Source organism: Saimiri boliviensis, chromosome 6 (genome assembly GCF_048565385.1).
Source record: "Saimiri boliviensis isolate mSaiBol1 chromosome 6, mSaiBol1.pri, whole genome shotgun sequence".
NCBI classification, from domain to species: domain Eukaryota; kingdom Metazoa; phylum Chordata; class Mammalia; order Primates; family Cebidae; genus Saimiri; species Saimiri boliviensis.
Window position 1 is genome coordinate 24,732,253 of NC_133454.1, and position 24,361 is coordinate 24,756,613.

A 24,361-nucleotide genomic window follows, 5' to 3' on the forward strand; every position below is an offset into this window, starting at 1 on the left:
GCTCCCGGTGGATTGCTCTAGTCCAGGACTAGATGGATTCACAGCCGAGTTCTACCAAGCATACAAAGAACTACTACCAATCTTTCTGAAACTATCCCAAAAAATTAAGGAGGAGGGAATTCTTCCTAATTCTACAAAGCAAGAATCATTCTGATACCAAAACCAGAAAAGGACACAAGAACAAAAAGAAAACTAAGACCAATAATGTATCTGATGAACATAGAAACAAAAAAACCTCAATACTAGCAAATACTAGCAAATCAAATCCAACAGCACATCAAAAACATAACACACCATGATCAAGTGGTATTTATCCCAGGGAGGCAAGGATAGTTAAACATGCAAATATGCAAATCAATAAATGCAAATCATCACATAAAAAGAACGAAGAACAAAAACCATATGATCACCTCAATCGATGCAAGAAAAGTATTTATTAAAATTCAACATCATTTCATAACAAAAGTCTCAACGAGGTATAGAAGGAACACAGATCAACATAATAAAGGCCATATACAACAAATCCATAGCCAACATCATACTTAATGGGGAAAAGTTGAAAGCATTCTCTCTAATAACTGGAACAAGACATGGATGCCCGCTTTCACCACTCATATTCAACATAGTATGAAAGTTCTAGCCAGAGCAATCAGGCAAGAGAAAAAAATAAAAGACATCCAAATTGGAAAAGAAGAAGTCAAATTAGCCCTATTTACTGACTATATGATCTTATATCTAGAAAATCCGAAAGACTCCACCAAAAAAAAACCTCTTAGATTTGATCAATGAATTCAGTAAAGTTTCAGGATACAAAAATCAATGTATATAAATCAATACTATTTCTATAAACCAACAATGATCTATTGGAGGGCCAAATCGAGAAGGCAATCCCATTTATGATAGTTAAATAATAATAATGATAATGATAATAAAATACCTAGAAATATATTTAACCAAGGAGATAAAAGATCTCTACAAGGAAAATTACAAAACACTGATGAAAGAAAACTGTAGAGGACACAGTTTCTTTCATCCCATGTTTGCCAATGGAAAAACATCCCATGCCCATGGATTAGAAGAATTAATATCATTAAACTGACCATACTGCCCAAATCAATCTACAGGTTCAGGGAAATCCCTATCAAACTATCAACGTCATTTTTCACAAAATTAGAAAAAAACTATCCTACGGTTCATATGAAACCAAGAAATAGCCAGAATAGCCAAAGCAATCCTAAGTAAAAGTGAAAAGAACAAGGCTAAGGCATCATATTACCTCAAGTGAAAAGAACAAGATTAAAAGCATCATATTGCCTGACTTCAAATTATACTGCAAGACTCTGTCTCAACAAATAATAATAAATATAAAATAAAAAATTAAAATTATCTAATTAATTTCTGTCTCCACTGCTAGACTATAAGCTCCAATGAAATTTGGTTTTGAGAATTATAACTGGAACATAATAGATAGTAAATATTTTTTAAATAAATTTTAAAATGACTAAATTCTTAGTGGATCTAGGCTCTAAACCAGAAACCTGATAAATTATTGTCTGTTCCTGAAATACTTCTCCAAAGAGTGAAAATTCCTACTTTTTTCTGCAAAATCTCTATCAACACCAACAACTAAATGCATAGTTAAGTGGTTGTTATGGGTTTTGGTCAAAAAATAAAAATACTGAAAATCTTGTTATGGTATTCAGCAAATATCCATGATTTGAAATAAAATCTCTGTTTCCAGGTAAAGTTGTGTTTCTCTCTTCTGCCCTTCTCTTCCCTCCTTTCTGTGTGTGTGTGTGTGTGTGTGTGTGTGTGTGTGTGTGTGTGTGTGTGTATGTGTGTGTGTACCTCCTTTCTGTGTGTCTGTATTCATTTTTTTCATTCACTTATCTATTGAACATTCCCATATGTTTAGTTTGTACCAGGTCTCACTGAATGCAGAAAGTCCAGAATAATAAAACTTAACCCTACTTTTAGGAAGCTTCATCTTACAGAAGGGACAGACACTTAAAAACAGATTATGACAGTACCACATACAGTGATGTAAGTGCAATCCAAAAAGTAAGAATAAGGTACAGAAGTAGCACAGAGGAAAAGGTCATTTACCACCAGAGTTGGTGGATAAGAAGAGAAGTCAGATAAATACTCCTGTAATTGCTACCCACTTCTGTTCCTAGCTTTACTTATTTCAAACCTCTTATTTATTAAGTTGCTTGGTATGCTATAGACTACACATACTATTGTCTATATATACTTATAGTTGATGATAGTATATCAATAAATCTTTTTAAATGCTCAGTAAATCTTTTAAAATAATTAAACATTTTTAAAATATTTTAACCCATTTCCCATTTAGAAAAAAATGTTACGAAAATATTACAGTGAACTCCCATACACCCTTAAATTAGATTTACTCATCATTAACATTTTACCATATTATCTTTATCTCTCAATATATTAAAAAAGTTGGCTGGGCACAGTGGCTGATGCCTATAATCCTAGCACTTTGGGAGGCTGAGGCGGGAGGATTGCTTGAGGCCAGGATTTCAAGACCAACCTTGCCAACCCCATCTCTGTATTAAAAAAAATTTTTTTTAAGTATATAAAATAAAGCAATAAACACATTGTTATGTTCTCAACTATTTGAAAGTAAGTTGTAGAGAGCATGACCCTTGACCCCTAAATACTTCAGCATGTATCTCCTAAGCATGGACATTCTCTTCTATAATCATAGTACAATAATCAAATTCAGAAAATTTATCATTAATGTATTATTATCTATTATAAAGTCTTTATTCAACTTTCACTGATTCATGCAATACTGTCCTTTAGAGCTTCTTCCCCTCGTGCCCCAACCCAGAATCTAATCTATGATTACATATTGCATTTAGCTGTCATGTCTCTTTTTAATCTGGAACAGTTCAAGATGAATTATTTGCTTTTCAGGACACTAACATTTTAGAAGCACATGGGACAGTTGGTTCATCAAACGCTCCTCAGTTTGCTTTTTTCTGGTTATTTCTCTTAATTTCATTCAGCACTTTTGGCAATAATACTGTATGATGTTTCCTTTTCAGTATATCACACCAGGAAGAACCTGCTGTCAGTTTGTACCTTTATTTTTGTTTTTTGTTGTTGTTTGTTTTTAGAGATAGCATCTCACTCTGTCACCCAGGCTGGAGTGCAGTGGCACAATCCTGGCTCACTGCAGCCTCTACCTCCTTGGCTCAAGGAATCCTCCTGCCTCAGCCTTCTGAGTAGTTGAGACTACAGGTATGCACCACCATGCCTGTCTAATTTTAAAGATTTTTATTTTGCAAAGACAAGGTCTCCCTATGTTGCCCAGGCCGGATGTACCATTATTAATGCTGTTAACTTTGATTACTTGAAAACCAGGTGGTATCTGCCAGATGTCTCCACTGTTAACATTCTACTCATTGTAAATAAAGAGTAATCTGTGAGGAGATACTGTGAAACTGTAATTATCTTGTTGACCAAACACTCTGACCTAATAGTTTTATATTCACTGATAACTCTTGCCTGAATCAGTTTATCATTCTGTTTACATTTATTAGTTGGCATTCTACTGTTTTGTTTTGTTTTTTTTAAGCTTTCTCTTCTCCATTTGTTTACTTTTTTAGAATCTTAGGAACTCATGGATTATTTTTATACCACGTGTTAAAATCTATTACTGTTATTTTTCAGATTATTAAGTTCAGATTGTCCTGGTTTGGCCAAATTGCCTTGTGTGTCACTTTGACATGAGTCTTTTTTTTTTTTTTTTTTTAAGCACTTTCTTACTTTCTGATAAGATGTTCCAGGCTCATCTTGTACTTTCCCTGCCTTAGCCCAGAAATTGGCCACTTCTCCAAGAAATTTTGGTTCCTTTCAGTGTGGAAAGACTTAAAAATCAAAGCCTAGCACTATTAATAGGTATGTTCATTGCTACTAAGGAGTCTTTGCTCCCAGGTGCTTTCGGACAATAGACCATTTGAATCAATTAAAAAAAAATCATGCTGCTTCCTCTAAGTCCAATCCAATACCACAGGATTTTTCCTTGCCTTCACTCATCCAAATCTGTATTTCCCTTCTTCCACAGTGAGAATCCCAGCTCCCAACAATATCAATATAGTTTTTCAAGGTCAGACACACTGGCTTATGCCTGTAGTCTGAACACACTGGGAGGCTAAAGCATGAAGATTGCTTGAGGCCAGGAATTCAAGACCAGCCTGAGCTATACAGGGAGACCCCGTTACTGTAAATAAATACATACATACATACATAAGCAAGCCAGGAATTCAAGACCAGCCCAGGCAACATAGGGAGACCCTGTTTCTACAAATAAATAATAATAAATAAGCAGGGTGTGGTGGTGTGCACCTGTAGTTCCAGCTATTTCAGAGGCTGAGGTGGGAGGATTGCTTCAGCCTGGGAGTTTGAGCCTGCAGTAAGCCGTGATAGCACCATTGCATTCCAGACTAGGTGAGAGAGCAAGACCCTGTCTTAAAAAACAAACAAACAAAAAAAAAAGTTTTTCATTTTATTTGCTTTTCTAATGCCATGGTTCAGGCCTGTAATCTTAGCATTTTGAGAGGCCAGTATGGGCAGACTGCTTGAGGTCAACAATGGGCAGATTGCTTGAGCCCAGGAGTTCCACACCAGCCTGGGCAATGTGGTGAAACCCTATCTCTAAAAAAAAAAAAAAAAAAAAAATTAGCCAGGCGTGGTGGTGCATGTTTGTAGTCCATTCACTTTTTTTCTTTTTTCTTTCTTTTCTTTCCACTTTTTTTTCTTTTTAAGAGACAGGGTCTCACTATTGATGCCCAGGCTGGTCTCAAATGCCTGGGCTCATGCAATCCACCTGCTTTGGCTTCCCAGGGATTACAGGCATGAGCCACCGCCCTCCGCCCCTTTTCACTCTTTAAGATAAATTCTTTTCATATGTAGGAAATGGGTGTGAAATAGTTTGGCTGTGTCCCGACCGAAATCTCATCTTGAATTGTAACTCCCATAATTGCCGTGTATTGTGGGAGGAATCCAGTGGGAGGTGACTGAATTATGGGGGCAAGTCTTTCCCATGCTGTTCTAATGATAGTGAATAAGTCTCACAAGATCTGATGGTTTTAGAAAATGGGAGGTTCCCTGCACAAGCTCTCTCTTTGCCTGCCACCATCCATGTAAGAAGTGACTTGTTCCTCCTTGCTTTCTGCCATCATTGTGAGCCCTCCCCAGCCATGTAAAACTGTAAGTCCAGTAAACCTCTTTTTCTTCCCAGTCTTGGGTATGTCTTTATCAGCAGCATGAAAACAAACGAATACAGGGTGTTTTGTTGTTGTTTTAGGAATTACTTTTCTATTAAGCCTTTTTCTGTACTCTTAGCCTCCCTCCTTTTTTTTTTTTTTCCTTACTTAAGCTTTTACTATCTGGTTTATTACTTTTAAATCATATTCTTATTACCTGCATAGTAACCAATGAATTTATTCTGCTTTGCCCTTTTTCTCTCTCCTTCTTTCATTTTAAAGATTGTATTCTTCCTGTTTTATCAGAACATATAGTTCACATACACTATTCTTTAGCCCTTAACCCCCTTCTGTTTTAGTTTTAGATCTATAGTTAAATATAGTAAACGTTCACCATTAGACATTTTGCCAACATTTTCCTAGTCTTCTCTTGACTGGACAGACGTTATCTCCTAGTACAGTGTGGCTGGTAGAGCTTTCTGCAGTAATGAAGATGTTCTATATTTGCACTACCCAATACAGTAGTCACAAGCCACATGTGGGTACTGAGCACTTGAAATGTGGCTAGTGTGACAAAGGATCTGAATTTTACATTTTATTTAACTGTAATTAATTTAAATTGCAACATGTGACTAGTAGCTACTAAACTGAACACTGCAGCAACAGTGAATTCATCAGGAAGGAGTCATGTGTACAGTATTCAATGAGTATTTGTAGGTTTAAAACTGTTTTTCTATAACTAGAGTACCTAGAGAACAACCTGGATGGAATATAAAATGCTTATACTTCCTCTTCATGTTTTAGAAAGTGCTGCTCCACTGGTATTTTCTTTGTATATTGCTGATAAGGTCTGATGCCAATCTAGTTTTTGGTCCCTTGTAAGTAATCAAGTCTTATTTCCAAGAGCTTTGAGAATATTTTCATTTTGCAATACAATAGTTTTACTAGGCAATGTCTCAAAATTGATCATTCTGTCATTTACCATGCAAAATTGCACCTGGTAAATATACAGACTATATACGTATATTGGATAAATATACATATGAAGGTCTTTTTTCATTTCCAGAAAGTTGTCTTGAATTACGCTTTTAAATATAATTTTGTTCCATTGGTTCCCCCTACTTCACCTGGGGACTCAAATTATATGCATGTTAGATCTTTTTTGCCTGTCTTCCATTTCAATCATTTTCTTTCTGACCCTTTTTATTTCTTTATCTGCTTTTAATTCTCTTGCTTGTGTCTCTGCCTTTCTACAACAGCCCTTATTAAATATTTAGTAGACTCCACGCTCCCTCAAGCACACTGTAATTTAGTCTTAATTTCTTTCCTAGGTTCAATGAATTCTAATTTTGTTTCTTCTTTTTTTTGAGGGGAGGAATGGAGCTATTTCTGTTATTAGTTTTTAAATTTTTGATTCATTTCACTGTTTGAGGCTAATTCAGTAAGTGTTGTATTACATCTTCCTTCTGTTTCATGGTTTGTTATGGGGAAGAAATTCTATCAGGCAAATGGTTTTGATTCTCATTTCTTGTTTTCATTTTATGCTAATTTTGTATGGAAATAGGTTGCATTTTGGGGAGTCTATTTTATAGAGAGAGTAAAGATTTTAAGTGCCTTACAAGATTCCTAATTCAAGACTGTCCACTTCAGTCAGAAGAGTGAAGTTTCATGTATATATATAATATGTATATATTCAGGGACCAAGGAAGGGAGAAGAGGTTCATATATTTTTAATTCTTTGTTTACAGTATGATTTTTTTTTCTTTTCTACACAGAAGTAAACTATTTATTGAAGTAAAAAGTATTCACACAAGTTTTTGAAACCAGGGTTGAAATAAAAGCATTTCTTCATGACACCAGTAATGCCTTGCTTTCTTTTTTTGGTTATACTTTAGGTTCCGGGGTACCTGTGCAAAATGTGCAGGTTTGTTATCCAGGTATACATGTGCCATGGTGGTTTGTTTCACCCATCAACCCATCATCTACATTAGGTATTTCTCCTAATGCTATCCTTCACCCCACACCCCTCCCCATGCAGGTCACAATGTGTGATGTTCCCCTCCTTGTGTCCATGTGTTCTCATTGTTCAACTCCTATGAGTGAGAACATGTGGTGTTTGGTTTTCTGTTCTTGTGTTAGTTTGCCAAGAATGATGGTTTCCAGCTTCATCCATGTCCCTGCAAAGGACATGAATTTGTCCTTTTTTATAGCTGCATAGTATTCCACGGCGTGTATGTGCCACATTTTCTCTATCCATTCTATCATTGATGCACATTTGGGTTGGTTCCAAGTCTTTGCTATTGTGAACAGTGCAGCAGTAAACATACGTGTGCATGTGTCTTTACAGTAGAGTGATTTATAATCCTTTGGGTATATACCCACTAATGGGAGTGCTGGGTCAAATGGTATTTCTGATTCTAGATCCTTGAGGAATTACCACACTGTCTTCCACAATGGTTGAATTAATTTACACTCCCACCAACAGTGTAAAAATTTTCCTATTTCTCCACATCCTCTCCAGCATCTGTTGTTTCCTGACTTTTTAATGAACGCCATTCTAACTGGCATGAGATGGTATCTCATTGTAGTTTTGATTTGCATTTCTCTAATAACCAGTGACGATGAGCATTTTTTCATGTCTGTTGGCCACATAAATGTCTTCTTTTAAAAAGTGTCTGTTAATATCCATCACCCACTTTTTGATGGGGTTCTGTTTTTTTTCTTGTAAATTTATTTAAGTTCCTGTAGATTCTGGATACTAACCCTTTGTCAGATGGATAGATTGCAAAATTTTTCTTCCATTCTGTAGGCTGCTTGTTCACTCTGATGATAGTTTCTTTTGCTGTGTAGAAGCTCTTTAGTTTAATTAGATCCCACTTGTCAATTTTGGCTTCTGTTGTCATAGCTTTTGGTGTTTCAGTAATGAAGTCTTTGCCCATGCCAATGTCCTGAACGGTATTGCCTAGGTTTTTCCTACAGTTTTTATGGTTTAGGGTCTTACGTTTAAATCATTAATCCATCTTGAGTTAATTTTTGTATAAGAAAGGAATTGTTTCAGCTTTCTGCATATGGCTAGCCAGTTTCCCCAACACCATTTATTAAATAGGAAATCCTTTCCCCATTGCTTGTTTTTGTCAGGTTTGTCAAAGGTCAGATGGTTGTAGATGTGCGGTGTTACTTCTGAGGCCTCTGTTCTGTTTCATTGGTCTATATCTCTGGTTTGGTACCAGTACCATGCTGTTTTGGTTACTGGAGCCTTGTAGTATAGTTTGAAGTCAGGTAGCATGATGCCTCCAGCTTTGTTCTTTTTGCTTAGGATTGTCTTGGCTATGCAGGCTCTTTTTTGGTTTGATATGAAATTTAAAGTCATTTTTTCAAATTCTGTGAAGAAAGTCAGTGGTAGTTTGATGGGGATAGCACTGAATCCATAAATTACTTTGGACAGTATGTCCATTTTCACAATATTGATTCTTCCTACCCATAAACATGAACTATTTGTTTCCATTTGTTTGTGTCCTCTCTTATTTCCTTGAGCAGTGGTGTGTAGTTCTCCTCAAAGAGGCCCTTCACATCCCTTGTAAATGGTATTCCTATGTATTTTATTCTCTTTGTAGCAACTGTGAATGGGAATTCACTCATAATTTGGCTCTCTGTCTGTTATTAGTGTATAGAAATGCTTGTGATTTTTGCAAATTGATTTTATATCCTGAGACTTTGCTGAAGTTGCTTATCAGATTAAGGAGATTTGGGGCTGAGACGATGGGGTTTTCTAAATAGACAATCACACCATCTATAAACAGAGACAATTTCACTTCCTCTTTTCCTATGTGAATATCCTTTATTTCTTTCTGTTGCCTGATTGCTCTGGCCAGAACTTCCAATACTATGTTGAATAGGAGTGGTGAGAGGGGATCCTTGTCTTGTGCCAGCTTTCAAAGGGAATGCTTCCAGTTTTTGCCTATCCAATATGATACTGGCTGTGAGTCTGTCACAAATAGTTCTTATTATTTTGAGATATGTTCCATCAATACCTAGTTTATGGAGAGTTTTTAGTATGAAGGGATGTTGAATTCTGTCGAAGGCCTTTTCTGTATCTATTCAGACAATCAAGTGGTTTCTGTCCTTGCTTCTGTTTATGTGATGGATTACACTTATTGATTTGCATATGTGGAACCAGCCTTGCATCCTGGGAATAAAGCTGACTTGATTGTGGTGGACAAGCTTTTTGATGAAGTGCTGGATTAGGTTTCCCAGTGTTTTATTGAGGATTTTCACATTGATGTTCCTCGGGGATATTGGCCTGAAATTGTCTTTCTTTCTTGTGTCTTCTGCCAGGTTTTGGTATCAGGATGATGCTGGCCTCGTAAAATGAGTTAGGGAGGAGTCCTTCTTTTTCTATTGTTTGGAATAGTTCCAAAAGGAATGGTACCAGATCCTCTTTGTATCTCTGGTAGAATTCAGCAGTGAATCCATCTGGTCCTGGACTTTTTTTGGTTGGTAGGCTATTAATTGCTGCCTCAATTTCAGAACTTGTTATTGGTCTATTTAGGTATTCAACTTCTTCCTGGTTTAGTCTTGGGAGGGTGTGTGTTCAGGAATTTATTAATTTCTTCTAGATTTTCTCATTTATTTGCATAAAGGTGTTTATGGTATTCTCTGATGGTAGTTTGTATTTCCGTGGGATCTGCGGTGATATCTCCTTTATCATTTTTTATTGCATCTATTTGATTTTTCTCTCTTCTTTATTAATCTAGTTAGCAGTCTATCTATTTTGTTGACCTTAAAAAAAAATAGCTCCTGGATTCACTGATTTTTTTGAAGGGTTTTTCATGATCTTAGTTATTTCTTGTCTTCTGCTAGCTTTTGAATTTGTTTACTCTTGCTTCTCTAGTCCTTTCAATTGTGATGTTAGGGTGCTGATTTTAGATTTTTGCCCACTTTCTCTTGTGGGTATTTAGTGCTATAAATTTCCCTCTACACACTGCTTTAAATATTCCCAGAGATTCTGATATGTTGCATCTGTGTTCTCAGTGGTTTCAAAGAATATCTTTATTTCTGCCTTCATATTATTATTTACCCAGTAGTCATTCAGTTTGTTCAGTTTCCATGTAGTTGTGTGGTTTTGAGTGAGTTTCTTAATCTTGAGTTCTAATTTGATTGCACTGTGGTCTGAGAGCCTGTTCGTTATAATTTCCATTCTTTTGCATTTGCTGAGGAGTGTTTTACTTCCAATTATGTGGTCAATTTTAGAATAAGTGCAATGCAGTGCTGAGAAGAATGTATATTCTGTTGATCTGGGGTGAAGAGTTCTGTAGATGTCTGCTAGGTCTGCTTGTCCAGAGCTGAGTTCAAGTCCTGGATATCCTTGTTAATTTTCTGTCTTGTTGATCTGTCTAATACTGACATTGGGGTGTTAGGTCTCCCACTATTATTGTGTGGGAGTCTGAGTCTCTTTGTAGGTCTTTAAGAACTTGCTTTATGAATCTGAGTGCTCCTGTATTGGGTATAGATATATATTTAGAATAGTTAGCTCCTCCTGTGGCATTGATCCCTTTATCATTATGTAATGCCCTTCTTTGTCTCTTTTGATCTTTGTTGGTTTAAAGCCTGTTTTATCAGAGACTAGGATTGCAACCCTTGCTTTTATTTTTTTTTTAATTTTATTATTATTATTATTATTATTTGATTTCCATTTGCTTGGTAAATCTCCCTCCATCCCTTTATTTTGAGCCTATGTGTGTCTTTGCATGTGAGATGGGTCTCCTGAACACAACACACCAATGAGTCTTGACTCTTTATCCAATTTGCTAGTCTGTGTCTTTTAATTGGGGCATTTAGCCTGTTTACATTTAAGGTTAATATTGTTATGTGTGAATTTAATCCTGTCATGATGCTAGCTGGTTATTTTGCCCATTAGTTGATGCAGTTTCTTCATAGTGTCAATGGTCTTTACAATTTTGTATATTTTTGCAGTGGATGGTACCAGTTGTTCCTTTCCAACTTTACTGCTTCCTTCAGGAGCTCTTATAAGGCAGGCCTAGTGGTGACAAAATCTCTCAGCATTTGCTTGTCTGTAAAGGATTTTATTTCTCCTTTGCTTATGAAGCTTCGTTTGGCTGGATATGAAATTCTGGGTTCAAAATTCTTTTCTTTAAGAATGTTGAATATTGGCCCCCACTCTCTTCTGGCTTGTAGGGTTTCTGCCGAGAGAGCCGCTATTAGTCGGATAGGCTTCCCTTTGTGAGTAACCTGACCTTTCTCTCTGGCTGTCCTTAACATTTTTTCCTTTATTTCAACCCTGGTGAATCTGATGATTATGTGTCTTAGGGTTGCTCTTCTCAAGGAATATCTTTGTGGTGTTCTCTTCATTTTCTGAATTTGAATTTTGGCCTGCCTTGCTAGGTTGGGGAAGATCTCCTGTACAATATCCAGAAGAGTGTTTTCCAACTTGGTTCCATTTTCTCCATTACTCTCAGGTACACCAATCAAACATAGATTGGGTCTTTTCACATAGTCCCATATTTCTTGGAGGCTTTGTTCATTTCTTTTCACTCTTTTTTCTCTAATCTTGTCTTCTCCCTTTATTTCATTGAGTTGATCTTCAATCTCTGATATACTTTCTTCTGCTTGATTGATTTGGCTATTGATACTTGTGTATGCTTCACGAAGTTCTTGTGCTGTGTTTTTCAGCTCCATCAGGTCATTTATATTCTTCTCTAAGCTGGTTATTCTAGTTAGCAATTTGTCTAACCTTTTTTCCAGGTTCTTAGCTTCCTTGCATTGGGTTAGAACATGCTCCTTTAGCTTGGAGGACTTTGTTATTACCCACCTTCTGATGCCTACTTCTGTCAGTTTGTCAGACACATTCTCTGGTCAGTTTTGTTCTCTTGCTGGTGAGGAGTTGTTATTCTTTGGAGGAGAAGAGGTATTCTGGCTTTTGGAATTTTCAGCCTTTTTGCCCTAGTTTCTCCTTATCTTTGTGGATTTCTCTACCTTTGGTCTTTGATGTTGGTGATGTTGATACTATTCTTTTCTGTTTGTCAGTTTTCCTTCTAACAGTCAGGCCCCTCTGCTGCATGTCTGCTGGAGTTTGCTGGACGTCCACTCCAGACTCTGTTTGCCTGGATATCACCAGCAGAATTTGCCTGGATATCACTAGCAGAGGCTGCAGAACAACAAGGATTGCTGCCTGTTCCTACCTCAGGAAGCTTCATCCCAGAGGGGCACCCGCCAGATGCCAACAGAGCTCTCCTGTATGAGGTGTCTATCGGCCTCTACTGGTAGGTGTCTACCAGTTTGGATACATGGGGGGGTCAGGGACTCACTTGAGGAGACAGTCTGTCCCTTATCAGAGCTTGAACACTGTGCTGGGAGAACTGCTGCTCTCTTCAGAGCTGTCAGTCAGGGACATTTAAGTCTGCTGAAGCTGCATCCACAGCTGCCCCTTCCCCCAAGTGCTCTGTCCCAGGGAGCTGCGGTGGGCTCCACCCAGTTCAAACTTCCTGGTAGCTTTGTTTACATTGTGAGGGTGAAATCACCTATTTAATCCTCAGCAATGGCAGATGGCCCTTCCCACACCAAGCTGACATCCCAGGCCGATCTCAGACTGCTGTGCTAGCAGCAATAACTTCAAGCCAGTGGATTTTAGCTTGCTGGGCTCTGTGTGGGTGGGACCTGCCAAGCCAGGCACCAGAGAGAATCTCCTGGTGTGCCGATTGTGAAGACCATGGGTAAAGCACAGTATCTGGGCTGGAATGCACCGTTTTTCCTGGTATAGTCTCTTGCAGCTTCCATTGGCTAGGAAAGGGAAATCCTCTGATCCCTTGCACTTCTAGAGTAAGGCAGCACCCCACTCTGTTTTGGCTCATTCTCCATGGACTGCACCCACTATCCAACCAGTCCCAATGAGATGAACTGAGTAGCTCAGTTGGAAATGCAGGAATCACCCACCTTCTGTGTCAGTCTTGCTGGGAGCTGCAGACCAGAGCTGTTCCTATTCGGTCCTCTTTCCCAGATAGCTTCCATAGGATCTTAATTCTCCCAAATTTTCTTCTTTCCTCTCACTAACATATCTCCAAAGGCACTTCCCCTTTTCTACTTCTCTCTTTCCCAGAAGTAATGCCTTTCTAAAACTGCCATCTTTGGTCTGACACACTTTTAGGTCTTTTACCTTTAGACAGTACTGTGATCCACCAGATCTTAGATGCCTTTCATAGATTCTGCCTTTATTGTGGAGTTTTATCTTTCTATTGCTCTTTTTGTCAGAATTAGGCCCTTGAGTTCTCTGTTCTTTTTTCCATATAGTTTTTCAAACATCTCCAAGTCTGAATCATTTAAAACAGTTCTGTTGGCATCTGGTGTTTATTTCTTATTTTAAAATAAATTAAAGTTCATAATATTCTTTCTCCTAGTAAGGCTGAAAGTGTGGGTTGTATGTAGTTCTATTTGTTTTTCTTATTTATCTGTATGGTTTTGTGGGAGAGTAAGTGGAAAAACTCTAACTTAGGAGGTCACCATTATCCTACGGCAATTAGAAGTATCTTAAATCTTTTTATTTTTATTGTTATTACCGATTGTGATTTGTTTATATTTTATAAACATCATGAAAACACCCAAGAAAAAAAGCAAAGGGATAAGTTTGTAGACTTAGATTATCTTCCTTTTGAAGATAAATCAAGTAACTTTCTTAAAATGCATATGAGTAACAGATTCTGAAATTAAATTCTCTCATATCTAATAAATAATCTAAGGTAGAATTTGACATGATTCACTATAGCTTACAGTTTTGGGATAATTAGAAGTCCTTTCTTTCAATGTGGAAATACTCACTATGAGGGAAAAAAAAAGAGCCTTTAGAGAATTATAAAAAAGAAATAGGGCCTGGACAGTGGCACACACCTGTAATCCCAGTACTTTGGGAGGCCAGGGCAGGAAGATCTTTTGATCTCGGGAATTTGAGATTAGTCTGGGCAACATGGCAAAATCCTGTCTTTACAAAAAAATACAAAAATCAGCCAGGTGTGGTGGCATATGCCTGTGGTCTCAGCTACTTGGGAGGCTAAGGTAGGAGGATCACTTGTTCCTGGGAGGTTGAGGCTGTAGTGAGCTGAGACTGTACCACTGCACTCCAGCCTGGGTGACAGAGTGAGACTCTGTCTCAAAAAAAAAAAAAAAAATAGAAAAGGAAAAAAAGAAACAATCTACTTTATTTGGTATTTTTTCTTTGTTATGATGATATAAGAACATGACAAAAGGCAGAAGTGATTTAACTACATTAAGCTCTGGTATAGCTGATTTACTCATCCATCTAGTACTTATTGAGGACCACTAAACTGCCAGACAATGGGGATGCAAAAAATGCTTAAGACACAGTCTTCTACCTCACAGACAAGTAGAACACATGTAAATCGCAAAAGGTTAGATGGCATCCTTTCCAAAAGGTTTAAAACTATGCAAAAGTATACTACGTATACTTTTAAGGCTATATACACACATACTATAAACATGAAAACATGAGAAAATGATAAGCATCAAATTTAGGATTTAGGTTAGCTCTTAGGGGATGGACTTTGAGGCTGAGGGGGATCCAATCAGGCAGGAATACAAAGGAGTTTCAATTTTACCTCTACTAATTTCCTTTAAAAAGAAAAATATCTGAAACAAATATTATAAACTGTTAGGATCTGACAAAGCTAGGTAGTAAGATATATGGGTATATGTTATATTATCTCTATTTTTTGTATGCTTAAAATATTTCCTAAGTTCTAAAATATTTTATTCAAAATGCAGTTCAATTCACTGGCAAGGTTTTTGGAGTTTCAACTAAGAAGCTTCAGAATATATTCAAGTTATGTAATAACACAAAATTGAAAACTGCTTTTAGAAATGCATGAGAAAAATGGACCATTTGAATACTGTACATTTCTTTAGATATAGTGTTATACATACCTGTGAGTGCTAAATAAGAAGCAATGTACCGTTTTTCCAGACCGTCTCTAACACTCTGAATTGCACCAAACATTGGAGGTATAATCATGATCAGGTTACTCACTGTATTCCCTTTAAGAGAAAAACACAAGAAGATATTTAGGTTAATTAACAGCACTTTAAATAAAGATACATTCATGTAGCCTTTAACAATAATTAAACAAGTAACTTCTCAGAAAGACATTGGAAAGATATTTTCAAGGTGCTGAAAAAAAAATTCTGTACTCACCAAAAATGTCTTACAATAATCCAAATAAAATAAACATACTTTCAGACAAATGAAACTAAAAATTTTCCACCAGCAAACCCACTAAAGGAAATTCTAAGTTCTAATGACAAGCAGGAAAAGGATCTCAGGAAGAACCTTAGAGATACAGTAAAAAATGAGTTGGGGAAGGCAGCCTACACCGATGCACTGAAACTGTGGTCCACGCATGCAGTATGACAAAATGAATATATAATTGGCTTAATTTTGTCACTGGGATAAAAAAGCAACAAATTGCAGTTTACATTTTGTATGTATCTTTTAACATTTCATTTTTCTAGTAATGTTTTAATTTCTAGTTTCTGTTTCTAGTAAAACGTAAGAGGCTTAGTCAATGGAACTTCATTTGATCTTTGCTCCTGTCTTCATAAAAACAAAGTGCAAACATGAATAGCAAATGAATAGCAAAAACCCCAGTAGAAGATATAAGTAGGTAAAATTGAGAAAGAAATGGCATTTTTTTTTGTTTATAAATTTGATTCTGAGTAGAATAAAGTGGCACAATATTTTCCAAATTTCAAAAGAACGATTTTCAGCAGAGATGCTAATATCAAGACAAATAATCAATTAACTGAGAGGTTGGAGGAAAACATTTTCAAACAGCCAAGGATTAAAATAATATACTTACAACATATATATTTTCTCTAGAATCAACTGGAGAATGTAATGACCTCAAACAAGGAAATTAACCATGAGAAAAGACACGAGTGCTAAGAAACATGGGCTGCAACACAGGAGAGAGGTAAAGAAAAGGCTCAAGACTGCAAAAGGACAAGAGACCACACTGTCCAAATTGCAGCAGAAGAACCAAGAACTGCAGGAAAGAAATTTCTGAGAAGAAAAAAGAAAAGGACAGACAATTTGATAGATTTAAAAATTTGTAAACAAACAAACAAAAAAATGCCAGTGGGCATTTGAGAGAAGTGTTGGAAAAGTTGTACTATAGCTCATTCAACCAGTCCTCTGTTACCATAAACATTCAGGTTATTTCCCGTTCTTACTCTCACATGCAATACTGCAATGAAGGTACAAGTGCAGGTACATCCGTAAAATAGATACACAAAAATGAGACTGCCAAGTCAAAAAATAAACACATCTATTGGCCCAAAAAGTAGTGAAAGGAAACATGGATGCATGATTCTTTTACAATGAATGAGAATGGGTATAATTTTATGTTCTTAAGGGCCATCTGTATTTCTTTTCTTATGAAATGTATTTCATGCCCTTTGCTACTTTTTCTATTGGTCTTTCCTTTTTCTATAAGAAGGAACCCTTCTTCTAAAAGGAATATTAATATTAGCCCTATGTATTTGCTGTGGACAAATTTTTGGAGATTTTTTTTAAATACAGAGTCTCCTTCTGTTGCCCAGGATGGAGTACAGTGACATGATCTCAGCTCAATGCAACCTCCGCCTTCTTGGTTCAAGATATTCTCCTGCCTCAGCCTCCCAAGTAGCTGGGAACATAGGTGCTGCATCATGCCCAGCTAATTTTTGTATTTTTAGTAGTCTGCATAGAAAGAAATATTACCATAGAGTACACTATTTGGCTTAGCAGTGCACATTATTTATATAGCCATATTGATATTATTGATGTTACAGCCTACTTATTTAATTTAAAAAAAAACTATGCTCTGACTTTATTGAGAAAATATAGCAGAGAAAGCAGGGATGGTATAGAAAAGCAAAATCCCCAACCACCATAACTAGAAGACAACAGACAATATCTTAAATTTACAGATCCAGAAATAGCACTATAATATAGTTATTTAGAAATCTGGAGCCAAATTATTAAAAAAATAAATAGTTGGCCAGGGACAATAGTTCACACTTGTAATCCTAGCACTTCAGAAGGCTAAGGTGGGAGGAGTGCTTGAGGCCAGGAGTTCTACAGCAGCCTGAGCAACATAGTGAGGTTCAATTCTACATACATACATACATACATACATACATACATAAAAACAAAGTTATTGTCAGACTTCTGTTTCCACACAAGATGAAGAAACAAGAACCAGATTTATCCTCTTACCTGAAATAAGGAGAAGAGAGGCAAAGAGGGAAGGGGAGGGGAGGGGAGACAAAATATATGAAACAACTATTTTCAAGACAATAGACATCAGGCAACAATTCCCAAGAAACCAAGAAACAAATGGAGGCCCCTAAAATTGCCCCTAACGTACTGCCTGGAGTACTCAAGCCACAGAATAAGGAGGGAGTACCCAGGGGGAGCTTGGCAGGCTCCCTGATGAGGAAACAAAGTGGAGACTTCAGGAAAACCAAGGTGACTAGATTTCATGGGCTACAGTATATGAGAGACAACTTCAGAGAGAAAGCACTCAGGAAATCTATAAAGGGTCCCCTAACTATTCAGCAGAAGATTGGTCAACAGATATATATGAGCAAACTACCTAAAGCCAGGAAAGAACCATAGTGAAAATATTAGAGGGAACAGTACCAGGTGCTCACACATAGCCAGAAACACTGCCTATTCCTACAAGCTGAAATAGTAAAATTTGTATCTTGCTGGACATTGAATAAAACAATCAAGAAGGCCTGACCTCAGTAATAGGGAATAGCTAGTACTAGACTGAACCCTGTTCCTGACGTACCTAACAAATCACAAAAGCAGAATCCAAAAGGATCAAACTGTTTCCAAGTAGCTTCATGAAATCCAGAACAAAATTCAAGACTATTTATAGTAATAAAAAATTATTCAGCACCTAGCAAAGCACATTGCCTCATATCCAATCAAAGATTACCAGGCTTACAAAAAAGCAGGAAACAGGGTCCATGAGGAAAATAATCAGTTGAAATCAACACAGAACAGATGTTGGAATTAGCAGACCAAGACTAAAACAGTTCATATAAAAGGCTAGAAAATGCAAACTAATCTATAGTGACAGAAAGCAGATCGGCGGTTGCTGGGGGAGAAATGGTGGGACAGTTTAATGGAGGAGGGCTCACAAAGAATAAAATAAAACTTGGAGGTGAAGGATATGTTCTATCTTGCTTGTGATGGTTTCAGAGGTATAAACCAAATGTCAAAATTTAATGTGTACACTTTAAATACGGTGCAGTTTTGTATACCAATTACCTCAATCAAGCTGGGTTTTTTTGGGTTGTTGTTAATTTTGCTTCTGGGACTAGAAATGGACACTGGGAAGGAAAGAAGGGTTGGGGAAGAGCACTGTCTTCTGGTTTTGTTAAAGTTATTTAGCATTATCTAGATTTTTATCTATTTGTTAATGTATTGCTTTGATAAAATAAAAATTAATACAGAAACCATTTAGGAAAGGGAGTAAGATCATTGGGAATAGTTTCATAGACATAAGATTTGAGCTAGACTCTGAAAGGAGAGAAAAAAAAGAAAAACCTGCTGAGGCTATTAAGTACCAGGTACTGAACTTCATATTTTACATGTGCTATCCTACTTGCTTCTCACAACCAATCTTGTGAAGTATTATTGTCCCTATTAAAAATAAACAGTAACAGTATACAATTCCAAGTTCTCACAATAAGCAAAAGGTGGAGGCAAGATTTTATTCCAGGTCTATCTGTCCTTATAACCAATGTTACTCTCACTAGATGTACTAGCACACTGTTCACACAGAGGGTGCTTATTAATTGTAATGTTTTAAAAATTATATCAAAGAGTATTTTACTCAGAATGTACTAAATGAATTCCAAACTGTACAAAGAATAAAGTGATTTGCCCAGGTGGAGTATGAAAATGTAAGGTGGGGAGCCAGACAGATTATACATATATATATATATATATATATATATATATATATATATATATATATACACAAACAGCAGTTATATATACAAACAGCAGTTATCAATAGCTTTAAGTAAACCTGTAGGGGATGTTGAATATTTTGCCATTCAGGAGTGCCCTAAGATTCAAACTAATGAAAATCTTTACTGATGACTAAGATCAAGCAATGGAAGCATGCCCAAATATACAGATAATATTAAATTTAGCTGAAATGTCAACTGCAAACCACAAATACAGTATTGTTAGAAAGAGTAAGGACAACCCTCAGAGAAAGTTCCAAAGACAGAGAGATGACAGTAGGCTATTCTGGGAGGAAAATCTCAATATACTACACCTCAAAGTAGTACTTAGAGGTAAAAATGGAAAGAGCTAGATAGTGGTCATCCTACTTTTATCTTCTTTAATTCAGCTTCTCCTATAATTTGCGGCACCCTAAACAAAACAAACATTAAAGCAGAGTAGAGACTAATTTAAAGGCATAGTTTACTAGATAAATAAAACACAATATATAAGGAATGGAATGACTGCTATCTTCAAATATCTGAAGGATTTTTAAGCTAAAGGTTAATGAGGCTGGTTATGACTCTAAAATATAAGAATTAAAATCAGTTAAGGTACAGAGAAGCAGATTTCTACTCATTATAGAGCAAAACATTCTAAAATTAAAGCTGTCAAAAAATGGAAGGCTGGATGTAGTGACTCACACCTGTAACCCTGGTACTTTAGGAGGCCAAGGCAGGAGGATCTCTTGATTCCAAGAGTTCAAAACCAGCCTGGGCAACATAACAAGACCATGTCTAAAAAAAAAACAAAAAACAAAAAACAAACAAGTAAACTACTTTATTAGACTATCAGCTATAACTATGAGGAATCATTTCTTATTCATCCTTTTATCCCTATCATTTGGCACATTACTAAGGACAGAGCAGGTACTCAGTAAAGTCTGGTAAAAATAATATATACTCATGCATGTATGCTTGCTTACACCTCTCAGGTAGAAGTTTCTCTTTTATCCTCTGGTTTTACTCAAAAAATTATGTGCTTCTTACTTTTTACATTTAATGATGGGTATAGTAGATGGCAGATTATTTATTTTAGAATGACCTCACTCTTTTCAAAAAGTGGCATATTTATTGAAAAAAAATTTAAGCAATTCAAAAAAAAAGTGTAAGAAGAGTTAAATAATTAAATATTCCAAAGCCCAGAAATTGTTATCATTAATGTTTGCTAAGCTTAACATGTACAGAGATGAATGGATGGATGAATTAAGAAAGAAAAGACGAAGTTTTATAGGAAAGAATTAAAAATACCTAAATTTAACAAAAGAAAGGGAAACTGAATATGAAAACTACTAAAAAGATTATAGTCCTGATTTTTACATGTTTAATTTTTGCAGCAAATGCTTCCTTGCTGTGAAACATGAAGAAATTCAGTCTTATATTTTCTCCCACCTCCTCTGCCTTACTTACAGATTTTTATTAGTAATTTCCACATTGTCAAGTAGTTTATGTTTCACGTTATCAAAGAACTACATTTTTTGCTTGCTTGGTTCATTATTTGTTTTGAGATAGTCTTGCTTTCTTGCCCAGGCCGGGGAACAGTGGCACAATCACAGCTCACTGCAGCCTCAATCTCCTGGGCTCAAGCAATCCTCTCACTTCAGTCTCCAGAGAAGCTGGGATGACAGATATGCACCATCACAGGCAGGAGATTTTTTTTAATTTTTTATAGAAATGGGTTTCCCCATGTTGCCCAGGCTGATCTCAGATTCCCGGCCTCAAGTGGTCCTCTTGCCTGGGCCTCCCAAGCACTGGAATTATAGGTGTGAGATACTGTGCAAGGCCTAAGGATCTATGTTCTGTTCTGCAAACCACATTTTCCATGCTTATTTTTTCTTCTTTTTTAAAAAAATATACCATAAAAGTCACCCTTTTAACATGTACAATTCAGTGTTTGTTTTTTTTTTTAACATATTTAGACTTATCACTTCTATTTAATTTTAGAAAATTCTCATCAGCCCCCAAAGAAACCCCAGACCCATCAGCAGTCACTCTCTATTGCCTCCTTCCCATAGCCCCTAACAACAAGTAATCTACTTTCTATCTCTAGAGATTTGGCTATTCTGGACATTTTACACAAATGAAAGTATCCAATATATAGTCTTTTTTGTCTGTGTAGCTTCATTTAGCATACTGTTTTCAGGGTTCATCCATGTAGCATGTATCTAAGATAAATTCTTTTTTATTGCCAAGTAATAGTCCATTGTATGGATATACCATATTTTGTTTACATATTAGTCAGTTGGTTGTTTGGATTGTTTCCATTTTTTGGTTATTATGAATAATGCTGCTTTAAAATGTCACATACATGTTTTTAAATGGACATATGTTTTCAATTCTCTTGGGTATATACAACCAGGAGTGAAATTCCTAGGTCATATGGTAATTCTATATTTCATCTTTGTTTTTAGCCTCTGTTCTGTATTTTAACAGCTACAGTATCTACCTCTAGTTTTCTCCCCATGGAGTTTCTTTTCCTGTTTTATCTCTCTTTTTAATCAAGTTTTAATTGTTTGTATTTCATCATCCATCTTCATGGTTGTTTCAAAGATTTATAGGTACTGTATTCTCTGACTTTCCTTTTCCTTTTTTTTTTTTTTTTTGAGACGGAGTTTTGCTCTTGTTGCCCAGGCTGGACTGTAACAGCATGATCTTGGCTCACTGCAACCTCCGCCTCCCGGGTTCATGCGATTCTCCTGCCTAAGCCTCCCGAGTAGTTGGGATTATAAGCATATGCCACCATACCTAGCAAATTTTTGTGTCTTTAGTAGAGATGGATTTTCACCACATTGGCCAGGCTGGTCCCGAACTCCTGACCTCAGGTGATCCATCTGCCTCAGCCTCTCCAAGTGTTGGGATTACAGGCATGAGCCACCACACCCGGTCTCTGACTTCAAGTTCTTGAGAATATTGCCTTTGTCTTTATACTAAAAAATGACAGCTATAAAATGTTTTGGTTACCTGGGTGCAGTGGCTCATGCCTGTAATCCCAACACTTTGGGAGGCTGAGGTGGGAGGACTGCTTGAGCCCAGGAGTTCGAGCCCAGACTGGGCAACATAGGGAGAGACCTTGTCTCTATAAAATGTAAAAAATTTAGCAGCTGAGGTGAAAGGATTGCTTTAGCCTGGGAGATAGGGATTGCAGTAAGCTGTGATTGTGCCACTGCACTCCAGCCTGGGCAACAGCAAGATCCTGTCTCAAACAAAATACAATAGAAAACAAAAGAAAAACAAAAATTAAAATATTTTGATCCCCTTTTCCTTCAAAAGTTTGTAAGTACTGTGCTGTAGTCTTCCAGACTGGCTGTTACTATGAAGTTTGAAGCAGTCTATATTTTTCCCTTTTAGATGACTCGCTTTTTTTCACCTAGATCCTGGAGGAATTCTTTCTTTATACTTCATGCTATATATCTGGGTAGCAATTGGGCCTCCAGATCAAATGAACATGCTATACCCACTGTATCTCTCTATAAAGCTAAGTAAACATATTATTAGTAACATTTTTTGATTCCTGGGTCAGACTGACAAGTTGAACCTATAACTGCAGCTTTGATGTTACAGATGTAATTTACAATATCATCAAAACACATCAGATATCTAGGAATAAATCTGATGCGTAAGGCATAACACTAATAAAACTCCCAAATGGTTCAGGTACAAACTGAAAAGCTGATTCTAAACTTTACATGAAATACAAAAGGCCAAAAAGAGCCAAGAAAATCTTGAGTAACAACGAACCTGGAGTATTTATCCTACTAGTTATCAAGGCCTATTAACAAGGTTAAATAGAACAGGTGAGATTATAGGAACATACTAACATTTATAGTCACCTGATTTATGACAAACATAACCTTGCAGTGTATTAGGGAAAGGATGGTCTTTTCAATACAGGATACTGGATGATCAACTGCATATTTATAGGAAAAAAATTAATCTGGATCCCAGGTTCACAATCCTTACACAAAAATAAATTCCAGATGGGAGCTTCTCTGAACCCATTCTGGTTCAGGGGCTGCCCAATTTGATAAACAATTAAAAATTTTAATTAAAAATAAATTCCAGATGTACTATAGATCTAAATGTAAAAGGTAAAACAATAAAACTTTCAGAAGAAAATATGGGAGAATATCTTTATTACCTTGGAGAGGCAATTATTTTTTTAAATAGGACATGAAAAGGATTAACTACAAAGGCAAAAAATTGATACATCAGGTAAGACTATAAAATCAGGAAGAAAGAATAAAAGGTTATTTTTTCAAAGCTGATTTAAAGAATAATAGATATGTAATTGTTTTGTAAATAAGCAATTTAGCTCATATGGCTATAAATGTTAGCTAATTTAATTTGATTAAGCAAAACTAATGCACGTAAAATGATCGTGGACTTAAAACTTTTGGTAAAAAAATGGTTTCGGCCCAGGCATTGTGGATCATGGCTATAATCCCAGCACTTTGGAAAGCCAAGGTGGGTGGATTGCTTGAGCCTAGGAGTTCAATAATAGCCTGGGCAACACAAAGAAAACCTGTTGCTACAAAAATTTTTTTAAATTAGCCAGTCATAGTGGCACTTGCCCGTGATCCCAGCTGCTCAGAAGGCTGAGGAGGGAGGATCGCTTGAGCTTGGGAGGTCTGAGGCTGCAGTGAGCCATGATCACACCACTGCACTCCAGCCTGGGTGACAGAGCAAGACCCTGTCTTAAAAAAAAAAAAAAAAAAAAAAAAAAAAAAGTTTTAAGTCAGAGTTCAATCAGAAAAGATAAACCAGAGTAATTTGAATAGATAATTATTATATTAACTTATAAGAGTAAGAAGAATAAAGGAATAGCAGATGTAAGGAGCAGCTACTACCCCTAAGGCTGAGATAGAACATGAAAAAAGAGGTTTCCCCAAGGCCGAGATGCAAACCTTGTTGGAAAAGGCATGACCACGGTTCAATGAATAGCAGAGAAGTTGCTGTGATGCTATACCGGCAGAGCTTGCTGAAAACCTGCTGATCAGAAATCTGCCCTCTAGGGCAGATTAGCTAAAGCT

General features: G+C 36.5%; 1 protein-coding gene across 3 annotated transcripts in view; it reads right to left on the reverse strand.

Annotated features, from left to right (window-relative positions):
* The window catches only part of ACER3 (alkaline ceramidase 3), a 159,334-nt gene that overhangs the window by 70,029 nt on the left and 64,944 nt on the right, over positions 1 to 24,361 (reverse strand). For 2 of the 3 annotated variants that reach the window (XM_039462270.2, XM_074400420.1), the window contains exon 2: positions 15,189 to 15,299. In XM_039462270.2, the coding sequence (XP_039318204.1) occupies positions 15,189 to 15,299 (111 nt within the window). Of the gene's footprint in view, positions 1 to 15,188; positions 15,300 to 24,361 lie in introns of those variants that run through there. The other variant, XM_074400421.1, reaches the window with a different exon arrangement.